Consider the following 22,011-nt stretch of genomic DNA (forward strand, 5'->3'; position numbering starts at 1 on the left):
TTTCCAGCCTTTTACACGGAGGTAGTGTCTGTCTTTGTCACTGAAGTGTGTTTCCTGTATGCAGCAAAATACTGGGTCCTGTTAATGTTTCCAGTCTGTTAGTCTATGTTTTTGTATTGGGAAATTGAGTCCATTGATGTTGAGATATTAAGGAATAGTGATTGTTGCTTCCTGTTATTTTTGTTGTTGGAGGTGGAATTATGTTTGTGTGACTACCTTCTTTTGGGTTTGTTGAGAGAAGATTACTTTCTTCCTTTTTCTAGGGTGTAATTTCCCTCCTTGTGTTGGATTTTTCTATTTATTAATCCTTTGTAGGACTAGACTTTTGAAAGATATTGTGTAAAGTTGTTTTTTGTCATGGAATATCCTAGTTTCTCCATCCATGTTAATTGAGACTTTTGCTGGCTATAGTAGGCTTGGCCGGCAGTTTTGTTCTCTTAGGTTCTGTATGACATCTGCTCAGGATCTTCTGGTTTTCATAGTCTCTGTTGAGAAGTGTGGTGTAATTCTGCCTTTATATGTTACTTGACCTTTTCCCATCATTGCTTTTAATATTCATTCTTTGATCTGTGCATTTGGTGTTTTGACTATTATGTGATGGGAGGAATTTCTTTTCTGATCCAATCTATTTGGAGTTCTGTAGGCTTCCTATATGTTCTTGGGCATCCCTTTCTTTAGGTTAGGTAAATTTTCTTCTATAATTTTGTTGAAGATATTTACTGGCCCTTTAAGTTGCAAATATTTGCTCTTTTCTATACCTATTATCCTTAGGTTTGGTCTTCTCATTGTGTCCTGGATTTCCTGAATTTTTTGGCTTAGGACCTTTTTGCATTTTTCATTTTCTTTGACTGTTGTTTCAACGTTTTCTATGGTATCTTCCGCACTGGAGATTCTCTCTTCTATCTCTTGTATTCTGTTGGTGATGCTTGCATCTATGACTCCTGATTTCTTTCCTAGGTTTTCTATCACCAGGGTTGTCTTTCTTTGTCATTTCTTTATTGCTTCTATTTCCATTTTTAGATCCTAGATATTTTTGTTCAATTCTTTTGCCTGTTTGGATGTTTTTCCTGTAATTCTTTAAGGGATTTTTGTGATTCCTCTTTAAGGACTTCTCCCTGTTTACCTGTATTCTCCTTTATTTCTTTAAGGGAGTTATTTCTGTCCCTCTTAAAGTCTTCTACCATCATCATGAGATGTGATTTTAAATCTGAATCTTGCTTTTCTGGTTTGTTGTGGTGTCCTGGACTTTCTGAGGTGGGAGAACTGGGTTCTGATGATGCCGAGTAGCCTTGGTTTCTGTTGTGTAGGTTTTTGAGCTTGCCCCTTGCCATCAGGTCATCTCTGGTGTTAGTTGGTCTTACTGTCTCTGACTGGAGCCTGACCTTCCTCTGTGTCTGTGAGCCTGAGATCTTAGGTGTCAGCACTCTTGGGATATGAGCTCTCTTTGGGCAGGATTTGGTTTTGGAGGGCTGTGAGAAATTCTTAGCTCTGGGGACTGGAAGGATTCTGTCCCCAGCTGCTCCAAGGTACCCATGCCCTGTTCACTTCTGGAAGGTTCTTCTTTGGACAGTTTCTGGAATGAAAGTGGTGGTCTCACCTGGTGGTTTAGGAGTGACAGCATGCCTGGGAGACCAGCTCTCTCTGGGCAGGATTTGGATATGGAGGGCTGTGGGACAGCCTTAGCTCTGGTTCACAGATGAAGGCTGGACGGATTCAAGCTGCTTAAAGATGCCACCTGCCACCATCTGTTCCAATCCCCCATACTGCAAGGCTGTATCCTTCTCTCTGTTTATGTCTCTTTCTCTCTTTATGATCTCACTATGTAGGTGAGTTGGCCTGAAACTTACTCTGTAACCCAGACTGACCTTGAACTTGTGGCAGTCCTCATTCCTTGACTGAGTTCTGTTTACAGATGTGCCATCATTGCCAGCCCTATTTTTCTCAAAAAAAAAAAATTGTTATTTTCCCCATTTCACTCATTTTCAGTCTTGTATCCATGTCTTATTCATCTAGACTGTGTCTCCTCCCAATAGACTAGGAGCCACTGCAAGGCAGAGCTTGGGTCTTTTAATATTGTGTGCTTAGCACCATGTACCCACAGAGTAGTTATTTGTTGAATGAGTAAATTATTTACTTAAATATTTAAGAATGACTATGATAATATTTCATCACCCCCACCCCCAAAATGGAATAGATCAAGTGTATTAAAGTGAATACTTTTTTGTTTTGTTTGTTTGTTTGGGTTCTTCTCCCCCGTCCACCCACCCCGTCATGGGAAATGACTTTAAAAGTCTAATCCTCCAACCTTTTCTTCCAAGTGCATAGGATTAAGAAACTGTGCCACTACACCTGCTTTGAAAGGGAATCTATTATTTTGGGAAACAAAGATTGCTACAGATTTAAATTAGTTATCTACAAGAGAGAAAAACAAGAGACATTTCCTTCTAAGGAGCATCCTCAGGCAGAAGCCTGCTTCTACCCACACTTTGAAGTTTCTCTGGTTTCAGGCTTTTCTCTGCCTGCCTCTCCTGGGGACCTATATTCCTTCCTTTACATTCACCCAGGGTTCTTGGTGAATGTGGGTGGAAGGGCAGGGACATCCCCGAGTCTTAGAGGTCTCCTCAGCGTCTCTGTTGGATGTAGCCATCACACCAGCATCCTAGAAGGACACAGAAGGGTTTGGAGCCAGGTCACTACTACAGGTTCATAGACAGGTAATGGGAGAAGGATCCACCTGCAGTCTGCTGTGTTGGAAGTTGGTGGTTTAGTAACAGATGCCCGGTTTAGCATCTGACCTGCTGCTGACCCAGAGGGGAAACCTTGGGAAGGCTTAGGGCCATTAAAGAAGGTGGGTCCACTTCTGCTGCTCCACACTGGGAGGGAGGGAAGAGGGAGGGAGAGGTGCAGTCAGACAGGCTGCTGCTAGCAGAGCTGCTGCAGGAGCCCTGCTTGTACTGACACTCTGCAACCTTTTGCTTCTTCCCATTGAGTGCAAGCAATTTTTGGTTTCAAAAATTCTGCCCATTTGGCAGGACACTTAGTGGCCGTAAGAAAAATGTTGATTTCTCTGTTCTCTGAGAAATACACTTCTGTACATAGCTGCAGCTCTAAGGCAGAAAAATTATGCCATCTTAACAAAGTTTGTGCCTTAGTATGTCTTTCCATCTTGCCTAGCTTTTTATGTCTTTGAAATTTTTGATGAAGTTTCTTTATTATGAAATTCTAGCTGACCTGGGACTTTTCAGGATACCCTCACAGTTGGTGTTCTTTCTGCTTCTACCTTTTGAGTGCAAACAAGCCTGATTCTGTGTCCTGGTTTAAAAAGATGACTTGTCTAGAGCTTAAATTATTTACTAATTATCAGTAAAGTAATACATGATAATTTTTATATGTCCTATAAAATCTAATTGTGATCCTGACCCATCCTTCATAAATCATTTACTTCTGTGAACAGATATTTGAAAGTCTTTATTAAAATAGATTTTCCTGAACTCTATCCATTGCTGGAAATGACATTCCCAGCCTCTGCACAGTGCAGAGGGCTAGAGCTGTATTTCATTAGTCTTTGGGTACAGCAGACAATGGGCAGATGTCAGCAATGGACACCCCATATCTGTCCTCCACTGGTTTCTTTCCTTGTTCTTTTCATTGGACAGTGAGTAGGTATTTGGGAAGAGGGTGAAAGTAAGCTCGAAATGGCAGATTTTCTGGCATTTTTCTTATGGGATATGATTATTAACTTGGAAGGATGTATTAGTTACATGCTATGCAGTAGATAATGTTAGACAGAGCTCAAGATTTGTACTTAGATTCACAGGGGCTGGAGAGATGGCTCAGTGATTAAGAACACTGGTTGCTCTTCCAGAAGTCCTGAGTTATAATCTTTGATAACTCGTAGCTGTCTGCAAGCTTCATGGTCTGATGTTTTCCTCTGGCTTCCACTGACACTGCATACATCAGACATGCTATCAGGCAAAATACTCTCATACACGCAAAATAAAATCTGTGATTCTGATTATCTGATCACTTGTCTCCTTCTAGAATCTAGAATTTTGGTTGCTGGGAATAAGACTTGGAAGAAAGATGAATGTTTATGAGGCAGAGGTGCAAGCAGGCTGTGTGCCAGGTGCTATAGTGGGCACTGATCCAGTCTTCTTGCTCCCACATACTTTATGATTTAGTGGTGTTGGCAGATAGGAAATAGACAATCCTAGTGATTCAGCTTGTTCAGGAAAGGTAGGACAGGGACCTGTAACAGGGGAGCCAGAAGTTTCAGGTTCTTCTCTGAAGATGTGCTTTAGGCTGAAATGTGGAAAGAGGAATAGGGTGGCAAGCATGGGTAGGGGAGCATTTAAAAACAAGGAATTCTATACTAAACCTGGAACCCTGGGGCTCTGGACACGAGGGTTGGGGGTGGCCAGATTTGAGGAGCTCAAGACCAACCTAGAATTGGTTAAGAACTCTGATGGAGGAATTTCAGTTGAGTTGTGGAAAAGCAGTCAATTTTGAATACTAGAGTAGTGATTTTGTATCATAGCCTTAGGCAAAGTATACAAACCTGTTTTGAGAAATTGTGTTCAAAAGGGAAAGGAAGCTGAAGAAGGCCTGCAAGAACTGTTCAGTGTGCACAGATAACACCCTATGGAAGGGCAGCTGAATTTTATTCATGACTTGGCAATCCTGTGAAGGTAGGCAAGATGTCCTGAGTACTTATGATGGGATGGTCATAATCCCATCCTGGGAGGAGAAGGAAGAAGAGGGGAAGGAGGAAGGGGAGGAGGAGGGAGAGGAGGAGGAGTAAGAAGAGGAGGAAGAAGAAGAGGAGGAAGAGGAAGAGGAGAGGGAGGAGGGGGAGGAGGAGGAGGAGGGGGAGGAGGAGGAGGACGACTTTGAAGGCCACAGGCAGAGGATAGGATGCTTGAATTAGCAATCCTCAAAGAACCTGGGGAGATAGCTGACAGCTGACCATTTGACTATTGTCTATGAAGCTCTAGGTTTGAACCCACATACTACAATCAGTAAATAGAAAGGAAATCTTGGTGAAGTTGAAGCAATAACAAGCCCAGGCCAGGGTGTGGTAGAATGGTTAAGAGGGCCGAGCAGTGGGAAGACAACCTGATAGAGGCCCTGAGGAGCCTGACGATGCCATCACAGTCTGAACACTTTGTGTTCATCTTTATGACAGCCTGGTTGAGGTATGCAGTGTCTCCTTAGGTCTACAGATGAGGAAAACAGGGCACAGTGATGATACTGAGGGCCTTGTGCTTGTTAGACAAGTGCTGTACCACTGAGCTAAATCCCCAACACTGAGATAATGCTTCCTAAAGTCCTCTGCTTGTAAGGTTTTGTAGTGAGAATTCATCCTAGGGTGGTTGATCTGCAGGAAGCAGTATCATAAGCAAATGGAGGCACCGTGATTCCCAATGGTAGATGTGGGGCCATATAGGAAGAGTAGAGTCTTGGTACCACATGTGAAGTCAGCATAATGTCTAGGAGAGTGTGTGGTCTTCAGTGCCTCAGTTGGGTTAATTCTTCTACCTGCTCTAACGGCCATGCTAACGGTGTGTCCAAGTCAAGAGTTAGAAATTGGTCAGACAAGGAGTAACCAGGAGAATTTAACTTGGTGTGGATTCCACCCCATTGTTCATTGTTGCTGGCAGCCACTGTATCCCCCTCACTTCTTATGTCTCATTTCTGAAATTAATGTATATTGTCATTCTCCCTCCCTCCTGAATAAAAATTTCGCAATAACGTTAAGCATATTCTGGTCTTTCTGCTTGGTGCCACCTGCACTTTTGCAGATCGGGAGGTTATTTTGTAACTTCACTCTGAGGAGGGAAAGAGAACACAGGTTTCTTGTTTGATGAAGATTCCAATGTGACAAAGGGAGGAGGAGGGGATACCCGCTCTTCCCTGGGCAGACCTGGAAACACACACAGGCGGTTAAGTTGAAATTATGTAAGTGTGTGTGGCAAGAGAATGATGGCAAAGACAAATGGCACTTCACATTATTGTCCTGTGTGTGACCATTTGTTAGCTGTCATCATTGTTCCTTTTATCTGAGGACACGCTCTCTCAAAGTGTGCACTGCTCATAGTCACTAGCTGTAACTGTTACTGTCTGTCCTTTGGAGTGATCTTGTGTGGCATAACACACAGGATGGAGGACTCTGGCATGCGTTCGGGGTCTGGAGAGGGTCTGTACAAGGGAAAAATGATGATAGTTGATAGTTGGAAGGGATACCTCATACACTCTTGGTTCTTTCTAAAGATTTGGAAGGGACTGGCAGGTCTGGATAGAAATTCTGGCATGCATGGGTAAATGCCTCCACATGAAGCTTCCATACAAACCCTTTGACCTGGGTCTAAAGCTTTTATTTGACTTATATTCACCCTAGGTCTGAGAAGGTCCCATTCCAAGGCCTGAGGTAATGATGCCTTTATTTATCTCTATTTTTCTGTTTCTATGTTGTATGCACTAGTGCATGTATGAGTTTGTGTGTGTGTGTGTACACATGTATGTACCTAAGGAGTTAAAGAAGCTATGTAGCTTCTAAGAAGGATTAGCAGGAGAACTTTAACTTAGTCTTGATTGCTGAGAATGCAATTGATCTGTATTCCTGTCCATCACTCACTGTTGCTCTCTGTTTGTGCTGCTCATTCAGAGCCAGGCTTGTAGGTGTTTTCTAGCCACCTCATGTGAGTGTTGGGAGCAGATGTTGGTCTTTTGAAGAGTGGTAAGTGCTCTTAACTTCTGAGCCCTCTCTCTAGTCCTATGACACTTAAAAAGAAGATCCATTTCTGGTTGTGTGTCACTACTAGGGCATTGTCATTAAAACCTTGTACCACTCCTCTCTTTTTAAAAACGTCATTAGAAAATCAGGTGCTAGATTAGAGAATTTTGCATTACCTTGGGTTTTAGAAAGAGGATATGATGTATAGTTACATTAAGAAGAGTCTGGACATGATGGTTCACTCCTGTCATCTGAGTACTCAAGAGATAGAGACAGGACAATCGTGGTAAGTTTGAGGCCAGCCTTGTCTACACAGTGAATCCTATGCCAGGCAGTGTTACACAGAGAGAGCCGTCTATTAAAGAAACAAAGAAGCATCAAGTATTGCCATTGTTCCGACGTAGGCACACGTGTACCTGGTGAGGAAAGGTTCCACTGGCTTGTTTCTTTCATGCTTGACATCTTCCAGCTTGCTGTAATGGAATAGCAGGAAGAATGGAGTGATTATGTCTGACAAGCTGTGTGTAAACATTCCATTTCAGTGTAAGCAGAAATAACTAGGCGGGAAGAAAGGATTTGCACAGGTGTTAGAGCACAAAGCCATTGCTGGCGCCAGGCGCCAGATTAGAAGCTGACCTCAGCAGCTTCTTGTCCCTTTCTGTAGAATCAGGGACCACAGGAGTGACATCCTTTCAGCAAACATTTACCACCAGGGGCCTGGTATTCCTAGAAGTCCACATACACCAAGGGCAGGAGAATCTCAGAACCAGGGAAGCACAGAGAGGGCCTAAGCAGTGGGTTGAGAATAGTGGAATGTAACTTAGAGACTGGTTTCAACCAATTTTTACTCATTCATTCATTTTTCAGTAACAGGATCTCACAGTGCAGCCCAGAGTGGCCTTGTTCTGTTCTATGACCCTCCTTTCCCTGAGTAATGTTCTCTCTGTTTCTGTCTGTCTCTGCCTCTGTCTGTCTGTTTGTCTCTCTCTCTCTCTCTCTTTTAAGTAAGTGCATTACTTTTTTAATAAAAATAATACACACACACACACACACACACACACACACACACACACACACACAGTGTATGCATTGCCTGTGTAGGCCAGAAGAGTGCATCAGAGCACCCCGAAACTTGGCTCAGCAGTTAAGAACACTTGCTGCTCTTCCAGAGACATTAAAACTTATTCACTTGGGTCACCCAGCTAGCTTATTCACTCAGGCTAAATCTAGCTCTCTCTTCCACCAGTTTCTCTATATTATGGACATACTATAAATTCATTTATTACAGTATAATCAGATACTATGTAACATGTTCCATGTAGCAGATTTCCTTTCAGCACATTGTGTATTAGCTTGGTTAACTTATCTCATAGCTCTATAAAATACAGATACTCTTTTTTCATTCTTAATTTTGTGTGTGTAGTATGTATGTGTTTGCATCTGTGTGTTGTTGTCCGTGTTTGTCTGTACCTGCATATCCAGATGTGTGTAATGTGTGTTCATGTGGGGACCACAAGTTGATGTTAGGTGTTTTCCTCAGTCATTGTCTACTACACATATTGAATTAGGGTCTCTCACTTGAACTCAGAGCTCACTTATACAGCTAGTGTGACTAATCACTTTGTTCCATGGGTCCCCTGTCTCTCTCTTCTAAGCACTGGGATCACAGGTTGGCTGCTGGGTCTACCTGGCATTTAACACCATTCTTTCTGTTTCTGTTTCATGGCACATACTTTACCCACTGAGCCAGCTACCCAACTCTTATTTTTTGTGGCTTTAAAGTCACTTGTGGGCCTGCTTCAGCCCCTCAGGATTGTTGGTAATGTGCCACCACACCAGCTTTATTGCTCTCAATCACAGAGGAAGAAGCTGAAGCACAGCAAAGGTTTAGGCATTTGCTCCAGGGTCCAGGAATAGTAAACGCTGAAGCCTGGAACCACAGCAAGGCACTCTCTTAGACCCAGCACCCACATCAAATGGCTTTAAACTACCTCTGCCTCCAGCTATAGTGGATCAGGTATCCTCTTAGCCTTCATGATGTGTACACAAACTGATATGTACATGCTGCTACATAGACACACACAAGTACATTATAATTGTTATTTCTTTTAATGCCAGGGATGGTATATTGAACAAATTGGTATGATTATATATCAATAAAACACTATTTACAAACATATGAAGCTGGACACGGGGATACAGACACACTACACTTTATATTCAGTTTATATACACTTTATATTCAGCAATGAAACTGAGGGACAAGGGAGACATCAAGGTTTAGCCTGAGTGAATAATGTACCTGGGTGACCCAACTATACAAGTTTTAATATTGCTGGAAGAGCAGCAAGTGTTCTCAACTGCTGTGCTGTCTTGTGGGGTAGCTCACAACTTCCTGCAGTGCTTAGAAGGCAGGAAACTTGTAAGCTCAAGACCAGCCTAGGTGGCATAGCAAGCCTCCGTATCATAAAACTAAAAATACAACCAAAAAAAAGCAACGTTCCCCACCAAACTCCACAAAATAGATGGGTATCTGCTTCTGCCATATGGCCTGTCTTGCTAATCCTGTGCCAGGCTGCATGGTGCAGTGAGAACACTCACTAGTGACAGTAGAGCCCACACTTGGCAATCAAGAATGTTGCTTCCGTTTTAAAAGGGAATTGGAACCTGGGGTGGCCCTTCTTGAAGCATTTCTGATGTTCCTTCGGGGTAAAATGTCCGCCTGCCTCAGCTAGAAATCCTGGTGGCTACTGTGGCTGTGTGTGCTTCTAGGGAGCTTAAAACCAGAAGTGAGGTCCTATTCCTTCAACCATATGACCTTTCAGGGGCCTCTCAATAAAATATCTGCCACTGAAAATTCTCTATAGTGGTGGCCATGAGTCTTACCACTTGCCTGTGCCCCTTACTCAAATTACAGCGGGCTTGTACAGGGTGCCCAAGAAACTGGGGATTTGGAAGAGAGAAACTGCTTGGTGTGAGTTTGCTTGGAATTTAGCAGATGCCTCAGGGTATAAGACCCTATTGAAAGTTCAACACGCCGCCTGTGCTAGCATGGATTTAGGCAATGAAGTTAAAAGGGTACCATTTTTAAAAGTATTTACTGAGAGAGTTCCAGAGTCCACCTTGGAATATATCACCTCTGTAAGGAAATGTAGGCAGCTCTGCTGGGCTGTGTGCTCTAACAAACAGTATAGGGAGTTTTTAGAAAATACTGCAGATGAGACTTTCTATTTGGATTCTGTTAGAATGAAAGGGGCTAATGCTTGCCTTTCAGTGAAGACCAGATAAATGTCATTGAAGTTGGAAATGTGGGGTGCACACTAAATACCTGTGGAAGAACAAGTCTTATAGGGAGGTAGGGGGGCAGGGATGGCTTTGTTCTTGGTGATGAAGATCCCTTGGCTAAGTAAGTGTATATACTGTCCACACCTCACTTCCCTCATTTCTTATAGGCAAGGTCTTACTCAGCAGCTCAAGTCTGGAGCTTAATGATCCTTCTGCCTCAGTGCCCCAGGTGTGATCATAAGTGTGAGCTATCATGACACCTGTTCCTTTTTTTTTTTTTTAACTTTACAAGAAAACTCTCTTCTTGTTCAAGGTCAAAACCTATGTCTTGACAGAAAACTTCAACTTAGGGTTTGCCTTAGTTTCTTTGTGACTTTTGTTTGGTTGAACAAAAGTGAGGAAGTGGACCTTCTTAACCCTTGGACCTAAAGAAAGAGTTACAGGAGAAGCTTCAGCTCACTTGGTGTGTGCTAGGTGCTGGAGTGACCCTGCCCACCTTGCCATGGTGGTTCAGTGGGTGACTGTTCTTGCTTGAGGAGCCTCATTTCCTCACTGCTGTCTCTTTCCTACTGGAGAGGTCAGCTTTGTGGAAGAAAGTGAGAGAACCAGACTTTAATCCACATTTTTCTGAGGCCAAAATCTAAGCACATATATTGACCTGGGTTCCCAAGAAGAGTCTCAGTGCTGATCTTGGAAATGTCCTCAGAAATGAGAAGGTTTGACCATGAGGGAGGTCATGGTCAATGAGGAGGTTTTGGTTTGAAAATGAAGAATCCCTTACAGGCTCATGTGGTTGAATACTTGGTCCCCAGTTGGGCTGCCATTAGAGAAGGTTGTGGAACTTTTAGGAGGTAAAGCTCACTGCATGGGTTTCTGCAAGAGGCCTGCTCGCCTTTCTGGTAACTCTCTGCTTCCTATCTAGCTATACACAATGACACTAGCTAGCCACTTAATACTCCTCCCACAGTGCCTTCTCTGCCTCAAGGGATTGTAAGTCCTTGAACTGTAAGACCAACTAGCCCTCCTCCCCTAAGTCGCTTCTTGTGAGGTATATGGTCACACCAAGGTGAAGGGTTACTCTAACACATCTCCCCATGGACATGGTGCTGATTGGTCCCATGTAGGTGAAATCCATACCAATGCCTGCAAATCCTCTAGGGCTATATCCTGGAGCAGTTTGGAGACTGCTTGGATGGGGATTTCTGGGTGGCTGGAGCCTTATTTATTGACTCAGTGTTTGCTGATGAAGAAGAGGCATGTTCAGAATGGTAGCACCTTCAGTCTTGTCCAGATATGAGGACCCACTATGCTCTCAGACCACCAGTCTTGAGAAAAGATGAACTGAGCCTTAAAGATCTGCTGTACTTCACTTCTGCTTTGTTACAACTGCTGTATGACTCTAGGGACCATAGCTGGCTCCCAGAAGGTCAGGACGAAAATTTCATAGCTTGTCTGTCTTCCTTCAAAGTCTGGGCTTTCTCCTGGGTGAGTCTTTTCTCAAACAAGTTATTTTGAACTGTGTACTTATATAGCATGGCCACAAACACTTGTTCAGATAGAAAGTCAGCACATGGGGCCATAGACTGTGAGCCTGATTATTCCAGGATGAAGGCAGTATGATCATTAGAAATGAATATGTTTTCCAATATCTAAGAAATGGCTCTTATTCAAAGGGAATGCATGTTTTGTTTTTCTTTTCCATTTCTTTTTTGTTTAATACTATGTACTAATGTTCTAATATTAATTGATACCCATCCTGTGGCCTGCAGAAATACCTTGTGATGCCTCTTGTGGAAGAGGATGGCACTTGATCCTAGGACAGGACCCACTTACTGGTCTGCTAACCTGGGTGGCTGGTGGAGGGAGGTATTTATCCCAAGGCCGCAGGGTAGGAAGGTTCACAATGCCATATGCTGCCCTGTTCAGTTGCTTAAGTGTGTGTTTTGAGATTTGTTTTTAAGCCTTATTAATTAGGTGCACACAGGGGACCTTGTAAGTGCTTAATTACCCATGTGCTCCTTGTATAATGATGTCCAAAGGCATCTCTTCATTCTCCTTCATAGTTTGTTCGCATTGCCTCTGTGTCTGTGCTGCACATGCAGTACTCTCCAGGAAGGCAGTATTTCTTCTATGATTTGTGTCTTTTTTGTTTCCGCAGATGGTATCAAGACAACCCAGGATCTATAGTCATTAAAACGGTGGGAAGGAAAGGGCTGAAGCAAGAGTAGACAGTAAAGGAAAGAGAAGGTTGAAGGAAGATACAAAAAGACCTGGTGGGAACAGTGGCAGCATTGGCAGAAAGGGAGTCTGAGGAGAAGAATGGAGAGCCTAGTCTCTCCACCCAGGAAGGCAGGGACATGTGGAGACAATGAGAGAGATATAGCCATGACCAGATGGTGGCAGGAAGGCAGTCTGACTCACCAGTAGAAATTCAACCTTTTTCTTAGGCTACCAGTCATTCCTTTGGCTGCAGATTTGTATCCATTTGCTTCATAAGGCTTTAAAGTTCTGTGACTTGTTTGTGGTTCCACATGTGCCATTTCCAGAGGAATCTGATTCTTAAAGGAAAGGAAAGATTAGAATCTGGAGTGTGGAGCACTCCGGAAGTGTAGCTAGAGCATCTGATCAGAATTCCAGCTCTGCCATATGCTGTCATGATTGCTGTGAAACAGTAGAAAATATGGCAGAACTGCTCACCACACATCATCCAGGAAGCAGACAGGGAGATGAGGGAGTCAGCACTCAGATCCCATGGAAGCCCCTTCCTGCTGTGCAAGGTCATAATCTTTGTCTGCCTCAGCTTCTTGTGCTCCAAAAAGGGAATAAAGAGTGTTTCTCCCATAGCTTAAACACAGGCACACGTCAGACTGTTCAGTGTGCAGAGCAGGAATTGACTCACGAAAGCATTGGTTTCTTGGCTCTCTCTATTTTTCATGTTTCCCAGCAAGTGGTCACAGCTGTGCCCCACCATACACTTCCTGCTATGCTGTTCCTCAGCATAGGCTCAGAGACAGTGAGCTCAAGTGGTTGTGGATGACTTCTTGAGCCATCAGCCGAAAGATGTCTTCTCCTCTTAGGGTTTCTGTATCCTGCATTTGTCATTGTGACCCACCATGCTGCCTGCACTCATCTTGACATTTCTCATGTTTATTGCTTTGCTTCTTTGTCTGGCCTCCAAGGGCTGCGATTGACACAGCATCTTCAAATGTAAACACCTCTATTGCCTTTATTCTCAGGACTTATTAGGGTTGTGTAGAGAAGACCCACTTTTAAAGTCAAGCAGTGAATATTTTAGGTACGAATAGATCCTGGCGTAGCTCCCTTCCCTCTTCCTTATTACTGGTGACTGACCTAGGCCCTGGTGCATGCTAGCTGAGCCAACCATTGAACTATATCATTTCTATGTTCTGTTCCGTTCTGTAGCTTCTAAGATTCTATTCAAACCTGGAATTCCTGGATCAGGACCTAAGTCTCATTTGCTAAACTAGGAAGCTCTTTGGAAAATGAAGGAAGATAATTCTGCTGTTACTGCTTGCAGGGCTCTGGCCTCTGTTCTTTTTCCTTCGGAAGCTCATGAAGCCCATGGGGATCTCTAACGTGCAGAGAGCCCAGTTAGATAATAGACAGGTACCCTGCTCAAAGCCAGGCATCAGCTCCTTTATATTCAAGAGGGGTCCGCTGGGTAGCAGGAGAGGTGTATAAGCCATAGGATCCTATATTGTACATATATCATTAGCTGATTGTCACAAAGGAAGTTCAATAATATCCTGTTCAAGGAGGCAAAGTTGGAGAAGGTCTCTTGGAAACTGGTCTGATTGTTCTGCCTGTGTTTCCTAAATGTTATCAGTCTGTTTTCTGATGGTGGTAAGCAGGAGGGCAAACATGGGTGATGGCATTCGGGAAGTGTAAAAGAGAAGGCAGCAGGGCCTTCACTGTTTGGTGTTGAGGTATCTGACTTAGGGCTCTAAGATAACTAACTGCCTTTCAGTGCTTGCCCACTACTGATCTAGTCTTGGGACCAACTGCTTGTCAGAGAGTTCATAGGTTACTGTTCACTATAGGCTTCCACATAGGCACACCTGGACTGGAACTGATTCTATAGGACCAAGAAGATGTCCCAGGTCACTTACCCTTTTAGGGTAAGAGCCAAGCCACATCCCAACCCCGAATCCTGTCCCCTGCCATGGTGGTAATAGGGCATTAGTATCTTTGAAGTCAGGCAGTAAGACTGAAACCCTTCAGGTTCATGTGTAGTACTGAGGACAACTTCCGCTTTTGTGTTATAGGTGCTCACATCATGCCGAGCTTTCCTCCTGTCAGCACGCATCCCCACCAAGGTAAGCAGCCATGAGTTCCCCTTCTGACATGGATTGACAGACACACTCTTTTGTCAATATCCAAGCTTTGACATTTTGATATGATGTTATTTCCAAATATGTTAAGTTGCCTGCATGGCTGTTCTGGAATGCATGCTACCTGCTGGCTGAGCCAGCCTGCTGTAAAATACATACATTCCAGATCCATTCCATAGAGCATAGAATTTAGGCTGATGTGTCAGGGTTATCTCTGCACATTCCTCTTCAGAATGTCCCTGAAGCTTGCCATAAAGGTTGCCTTTCATTTCCTCTCAACTCTGTGGGTAGAGGTTTCCCAAGAAGTGTGGTGAAGCATGCTGTGTCCCATGTCCCCAGGCTCTTTGTCCCAGTCATTTTTCTCCCTTACATGTGCTGTGTCAACTCCCTTTCATATTTGCTTCAGTCCAGCAGTAGCAGCTTTTATCAATCAGGTTTTGACATGTGGGAAATAATCTTCATGATTCTAAAGGGTGCATTGCAGGGTTGTGAGCTCTGTACCCTTTCCAGTCTGCCTGTGAAAAAGAACACTTCAAACTCTTCTCCTATCCCCTCCTCTCTCCCCTCCCATCTCCTCTGTCTTTCCTCTCCCCTTCCCTCCCCTACCATCCCCTCTCCTCTCCTCCCCTCCACTCCTTCCTTTCCTCCCCCTCCTCTCCCTTTTCCCCTCCTCCCCCTCTTCCCTTTCTTCCCTTTGCTTCTGCTCCCCCCTGTCTCCTTGCCTTCCCAACCCTTTCCATTTCTACCCTCCCCTCTTCTTTCCTCCCATTATCCTCCTCTCCCTCCTAACCCACTCCTCCCTTCTCCTTCTCTGTCTTTCCTTTTCAACCCTCCCCTCCCTTTTTCTTACCTTCCCCACTCTTCTTCCTTTCCTTCCCCTTCCCTCCTCCTTCCTCCCTCCCCCCATCCTTCATCCTTCTCTTATGTCTTACCTTCTTTCTTCCCCTTCCTCCCTTTCCCCTCTATTTTCCTCTCCCTCCCCATTCCTTTCCCCCTCTTCCCTTCCCTTTCCTCAGTCTTTACTCTGTCCTGTGCTCCTTATGTATCCCCCCCCCCCCCCCCACCTTAAACTCATAGCAATTCTCCTTTCTCAGGTGTGAGTTACAGACTTTGCTCCAAGTTTTAACTCTTACTAGCTTCAATAAGGAAAGAGACTTTTGGCTCCAACCCTTTTGACATGTAAATTGACACCATCCCTGTGTTATAGACTAATTAGTTACTATGGCAACAAGGTTGGACTAAACTCTCAAAAAATACCAAAGGCAGAGCTGGTGTAGTGTTGCACTCCAGAATTATGAGACAGCGGGATCTTGGGTTTTAGGCCAGCCTGAGCTACCTAGCAAGCCTTAAAACAGAAAATTGGCAGAGGCAGTGGAGGAAGGCAGTATGTAACAAAGCTAATGCTGCATTATTGCAGATGGAGATATATGGGTTTGAATAAAAGTTACTTGCCCTAATGAAAGGAGAGCTCCAAAGCCCAGCATAGTGATTCTTGTATGTGATTCTAACACTGGGGTGGTGGCGGCAGGAGGTTCAAGGATTGGAAGTCAAGCTCAGCTATGTAATAAATTCCAGGCTAGCCTGGGCTACATTGTAGGTTTAAGGCTAGCCTGGGCAATGTGAGAGATAGTATTTGGAAAAGAAAAAGAGGAGAATCCTGGGTAATATTTGGGTAAGCCTGGGATATCTCAAATGTGTGGACATATGTACACACTTGAGTCACATGTCTCAGTCATGAAGAAATAGCTAGGCAGGGTGACACATACCTATAGTTCCAATGTTTGGGGGAGTTGGAGACAGGAGGACTGCTGTGAATTTGAGGTACTCCTGGGTAGTACAGTGAGTACTAGACAGTTTAAAAAAGAATGGGAGAGCAAGGGTAGGCAGAGGAAAGGGTTTTTTTGTGGTGCTTGGGATTAAATCCAGTGCCTCATGCACCATGCACACTAGGCAAGCATTCTACCGAGTTATATCCCCAGCCCTGCCTTAAGTCCATCTTCCTTTACTTAATGTTGGTCCCTTCCCTTCCCACCTCTTGGTTCATCCAGAATTATGAGACAGGGGGAACTTGAGGTTATTCTTCAAGGACCACCTGCAGTCTCACCAGGCTTCCCTGGTTCTGCTAGCCCAGACCAAGCATCTTAGTTGTGGTCCCTCTCTCAAGACAAATTCACAAAATCCATTCTCAGCTAGTAACTGATGTCAGTGCAGTGTTCATGGCTGTGTATGCACTCTGTGTCTGCTGGATTCAATGACAGTGTAGGGTCCATGGTCCACTCTTTATGTAGCAGTTTTGTCAGGCACTTCAAATGAGAGGTCGTTTCCACAGCAACAGGTACTGCATATACAAGTGGGGAGATAGTCGAGGCTAATGGAAGCAGTTACTGAGAAAATGGACAGTTTGAGGCCCACACCACTGTTACCGTACACAGAGCTGGAGTACAAAAGAAGCACAATCTAGAAATGCCTGTCCTCACCTACAGAGCAGGTGCCTTCAAATGCTCTCTTTTACTTTATTTATTTTATTTTATGAGACAGGGTCTCATGTAGCCCAGTCAGGTCTCTGGACTCCACTTCCTTCTGCCTCTTCTTCCCCAAATGCTGTGATGACAGGCAGGTAACAGCACACCTGGTTGATGTGGCACTGGGAGTCCAACCCAGAGGTCTGTGCATACTGGATAAGTGTTCTACCAGCTGAGCCCTATCCTCCACTCCAGGTTCTCTAGTTCAAAGGGCATGTCATGCTTGACTCAAAAGCTTTACCACTGCAAAAAGAAGTGGACTGTGAAGGCACATTTGCACATGTTTATGTATTTTAAGTAATACAGGTAGGCAAGTATGCTCTCTTAGGACAAGTTTTCTGCTATACTTTAAAGAATTTAACCCAGATGTAGCTCTTGGTAACATTAGGTAGAAAAGTTGCATTAGTTCAAAATATGGCCCTCAAGTGTGCGTATAGCTCATAAAAGGAGACATATCTTGTTCCCCTTAGAGTTTCCAGTGTGGCACATAGTATGCTGTTCAGACGTATCAACTAGGTGAATATGAACAAATAAGTTCATTTATTCATTCTTATGTACCTCCTTCCCTAATAAAGTCTTGCTATGTAGTCCAAGTGGCTCCAAACTCATGGTAATCCCACTGTCTCAACCTCCTGAGTTCTGGGATTACAGACATCAGCCACCACACCAAGTCCTATGATTCTACTTCTAGATATCACTGTGCTTCCAGGTGTTTAACTTTGATATCTTCTACTTTAATAAGAGCAGAGTTCAGTCCCTGTGGGTTGATTGCACTTGTGCCTTAAGCATGACAGCTGGCCCTCTGTGGCTACTGGTTTCACATCTGTGGGTTCCATTTATATGGATCCCAAATGTGTGGAAACACAGTACCTGCTCCTGATACTTTCTCTTCATTCTTTCCCAGGCAACACATTACTGCTAAGCACTCTGCACTGCGTTGTAGTAGACGTTATAGGAGCTGTAAAGATGACTTTAAGAATTTAGGAGGACGTATGTAACATGCACAGGGTGCCCTTCTCTAAGGGACTTGAACATCTAAAGATTGTGGTGTCTCTGGGCATTCCTAGAAACCCCCAGTGGTACCAAAGGACACATATGTGTGTCTAGCTTTAATGGGAGATAGGGCTCATGCATGTTCTAGTCATTTTCCAACGTCTTCCAGTCTCATATCCTGTGACTATTTGGTGTAATGAGATGACAGTCTGCAAAACTAGGAGAAAGGTTAGTGATCACAGATAGTTCAGGAAATGTACTTCAGTCTGGAGAATGTTTAGGACAGAAGATCACAGGAGAAGAAATGAAGGGAGGCTTCTTAATTCAAAAAGGCAGCTGGATGGTAGGGTATTTGTCTGGTTTGCACATTCTGGGTTTGGTGCCTAGCATCATAAAATAAAAATATAAAAATACAGAAAAGAAATAATTTGTGAAAACACAGAGAAGGGTATCTTTGTTTAACTATACATGCCATTGGACATAGTTTAAAATTCATAAATATATTTATCCAAATCCACCTAAAACAGGAGTTTTATGAATGTTTGAGAAGAAGATGACTTTAGTAATTGAGTGGAGTGTAACACAAAGAAGAAGAAGGGCCAGGCCACGAGCACTGAGGCTTTCTGATGCAACATTGTAGAGAAAGGGGGGAAGGTATGTGTTTGGTGGCTTGGTGTCCCATAGGCATTTGCCAGTGTATACACAGTGGGGTAGAGTGCAGGCCTTGCCTCTGTTTTGAGCCTAGGCAACTGTAAAGGTCAGGCATGCCGCTTCCTCTCTTCTGTTTGTGAGGTAGGTAATACCTCCATTGAGATATAAATCCCAGCTCTGTCATGGTGGACAGAGGTTACCAAGCAGCCTGTCCTCAGAAGATGCACAAACCTTACTTAGCCTTGGGGTAGTTCTGATTATAATGTTTTGAACCTCAAATGATATGTTTCAAAGCCCTCATTAAAGGTCTCTGCTTCCCCTCCCCCTCATTGCAGCTCGAGTTAACCTTCAGCTATCTAGAGATTCATGGAGTCATCTGCCACAAACCTACTCAGGTGAGTATGAGCCCTAGGAGCCTGGCACTGTGTGATCACATGAATGAAGATTTGTTTGTTTGTTTGTTTGTTTTTGTTTTTGTTTTTGTTTTGTTTTTTTGAGACACAACTGAAAAGCAAGAGGAGAGTAGCATTTTAGGAGGGGAAATGGCAGAGGCTGTGTGGTTAGTGGAGAGGAGCACTTCTGAGGAGAAAAATGGAATTCAGGAGAGCCCATCTGCTCCATGCCAGCTGCCGCCTTGTCCATTTGTTCACACTGTACAACAGATGAACACCACAGCTTCATGGCTTTTATAAAGTATTATGTAAGGTACCTCTACCCTAGACAAGGCTGGCCTCCAGTTCTCAACAATCTCCCTGCCTCAGCCTCCTAAGTATGGGGAACACAGGTATGAGCCACATGCCTGACTTTATGAAAATCTTTTTTGGAAGGAAATGATGTGATTTCTTTTGGGTGCTTTAAAGCAGATTAAAAGTAGATTCATTTGCAGCAGTGAAGTGCAAGATTCGATAACTTTTGGCACATGTATATCCACGAAACTCCTAGTCCAGTCAGGATGATGGGTAAACCTATCATCTTCCGTCTCCTCCCCATCTGCAGGCACCTGCTTTCTGCTGCCAACAGAACATGGGTCCCACTTTATAAGACTTCATATGGATGGGATCATATGAAGTCTTGCCTTCCTCATTCGGTTTAACTATTTCGAGGTGGATTTATTGCCTGTCTTAGTGTATCATTACTTCCTGTCGCTGTGTGGTGTACATTTCATGGATACGTCAGTCTTTTTACCCTTTCATCTGGGACAGGCAGTTTCCAGCTTTGACTGTGCCAGGTCCGGCTGCTGTCAATATTTATGCTCAGTCTTTGGACATGTGTGTGTAGGTCCCAGCCAGCATCATGGCTAGCAGGGAAAGGATCTGGGTGAGATATGAATAAAACTTGATTTAGCCTGACTGAGTGAGCCAACTCTGGGCTAGACCTCTGGAGTCTGATGCCGGGTTATTTTAGCTTCATTTAAGCACATCATAGTTTCAGAGAAAAGTTTTCTGATGACAATGAACTCAGTCACATATGTAAAGCTTACTATATATTTACATTGAAACTCTTTAAAGATGGGTTCTGTTGACTCGGAAACAATGCTCAAGATAAGAGTCTAGGGAGAATGACTACGATAAACATGCTGCCCGTGGGAATCAAGACTGGTTTGGCTCTGGGATAACAGAGAAGTTTCTTATGGTGTTGTAAAGTACAAGTGGCATCTCTCATAAGGATGCGTTTTGTGGACTAAGAAATAATGTTCAAGATTTGTGGGGGGAAAGTCTGGGAGAGTCAAACATATTCTGGGGGATATTCTGTAGCCAGTCCCTACAGATAGCAAAGGATCACCAGGTGGTAAACTACACCCTTTCCCAGCACTCTGGATGGGAAACAGGCAAGCATCTTTCTTTAAAGAGACAAGCTGTGTGTTTAATGTTCCTTTTATGTCCCCCTGAACATAGATAAGGTTTCTTTTATTTTTGCCTTTTTAACAGTAAATAGGGTCTTTCTACCCCCTTTTCTACATTTAAAAACAATATTCTGGATATAAATAATTGACTTTGGCATTTTGGTCTCACATTCTGCTCACCGTACTATGCTCACCTGGTAGGCCAGCGTTTCTTACAGATTCCATTGTTTCCTAGAGAGATGGTATCATCATCTATGTGAATATGGTTAGCTTTTCTTTCCTTGTCTTTACTCCCACGGGGAGGTACTCCTGAATGTATACGCTCCTACACAGCTGGCTGGATGTATTCAGAATTCAGTACACTGACTTCTTTTTTACCTAGGACATTTTCCAAAGTTCTTTTGCAGTGAGCTACCTTGTGAAAAGAAGGAATGTTTTTTTATGAAAGACCAGGCTTACTTACCATTTCTCATGAAAACAGGAAACTGCATATACGTAATAGTTCCTGTAGAGTAGACACACACATATGCATACATACACATACACATACACGTACACAGAGGCATCCACCTGAATCTCCCATGTCCTTCTTGTAGAACATAGAGCTCTGGGGAGCCTATCATGGTGCCCATGCCTCTTTGCTATGCCATTCATTAACTTTGTCAACAAGGAGCTTCCTGGCTCCTTGGAGCATCTGTGGAACAGAAACAGGTCAAGCCATTGGTCTCCAGGTGGAGTAGAATCAAATCTCAGACTTTAGTAACCCGAGCCAGCACCCTCAGGACAACGCAGAAGAGAAGTGGCCCAACCAGATCTTCCTGCCTCTTTCCTAATCTCTAAGGGAGATTCATTCTTTCACTACAAAATATGACATTATCTGTAGATTTGTTCTGGGGATGATTGTACCTAGTTAGGAGAATTCCTTTCTATATATAGTTGGGTTTTTATCAGCACCAGTGTTGAATTTTATCCAATGTTTTTCTCTGTTTCCTGAGATTGAAGTGATTATTTTTAAGGATTTTCTCCTTTCCCTTCCAAGAGGAATTTTATTTAATTTAATTAATTAATTTATATGGAATCTTTCATTCCTAGGATAATCCCCATGAGTCAGAACATGTTACCTTTTTATATATAATATTGCCGACTATATTGAAAATATAATTGATTTTGCTTTTATATTGTGTTTATCTTACTATAGTAACCTGGTAGCTATACTCCCTTTATCATCTCCATCATTTTTTATAAGTATGCATTTTAGTTTTATTAAATTACATTTAATTAAAAAATATCATCTTATCTATTAGCCTTTCACAGACATATATCTATATCTATATCTATGTCTCTATCTATGTCTCTATCTATGTATCTATCTATCTATCTATCTATCTATCTATCTATCTATCTATCTATCTATCTATCTATCTATATCTCCATCCCACTTAGGTTACACACATATTCTATGTGTTAAACTTTAGGAAAGAGTTTTTGCACTGCTGTTTGAGATACTAGATTGCCGTTTTCCATTTTTCTCTTCTTTCTCCAATCGGTGTTAGCATGGTCATGGAGTTACTGTATGAACTAAGAAGTAGTCTCTGTTATGTATGTCTCTTTATGAGACCAGAACTAGCATTA

At 43.2% G+C, this 22,011-nt stretch overlaps 1 protein-coding gene across 19 annotated transcripts in view; it reads left to right on the forward strand.

Annotated features, from left to right (window-relative positions):
• Positions 1–22,011, forward strand: part of Carmil1 (capping protein regulator and myosin 1 linker 1) — a 280,386-nt gene that overhangs the window by 98,866 nt on the left and 159,509 nt on the right. For all 19 annotated transcript variants that reach the window (XM_063276423.1, XM_063276428.1, XM_063276429.1 and 16 more), the window contains 2 exons: positions 14,305–14,355; positions 18,872–18,931. In XM_063276423.1, the coding sequence (XP_063132493.1) occupies positions 14,305–14,355; positions 18,872–18,931 (111 nt within the window). The remainder of the gene's footprint in view (positions 1–14,304; positions 14,356–18,871; positions 18,932–22,011) is intronic.

Source organism: Rattus norvegicus, chromosome 17, assembly GCF_036323735.1.
Source record: "Rattus norvegicus strain BN/NHsdMcwi chromosome 17, GRCr8, whole genome shotgun sequence".
In the NCBI taxonomy this organism is placed as follows: Eukaryota; Metazoa; Chordata; class Mammalia; order Rodentia; family Muridae; genus Rattus; species Rattus norvegicus.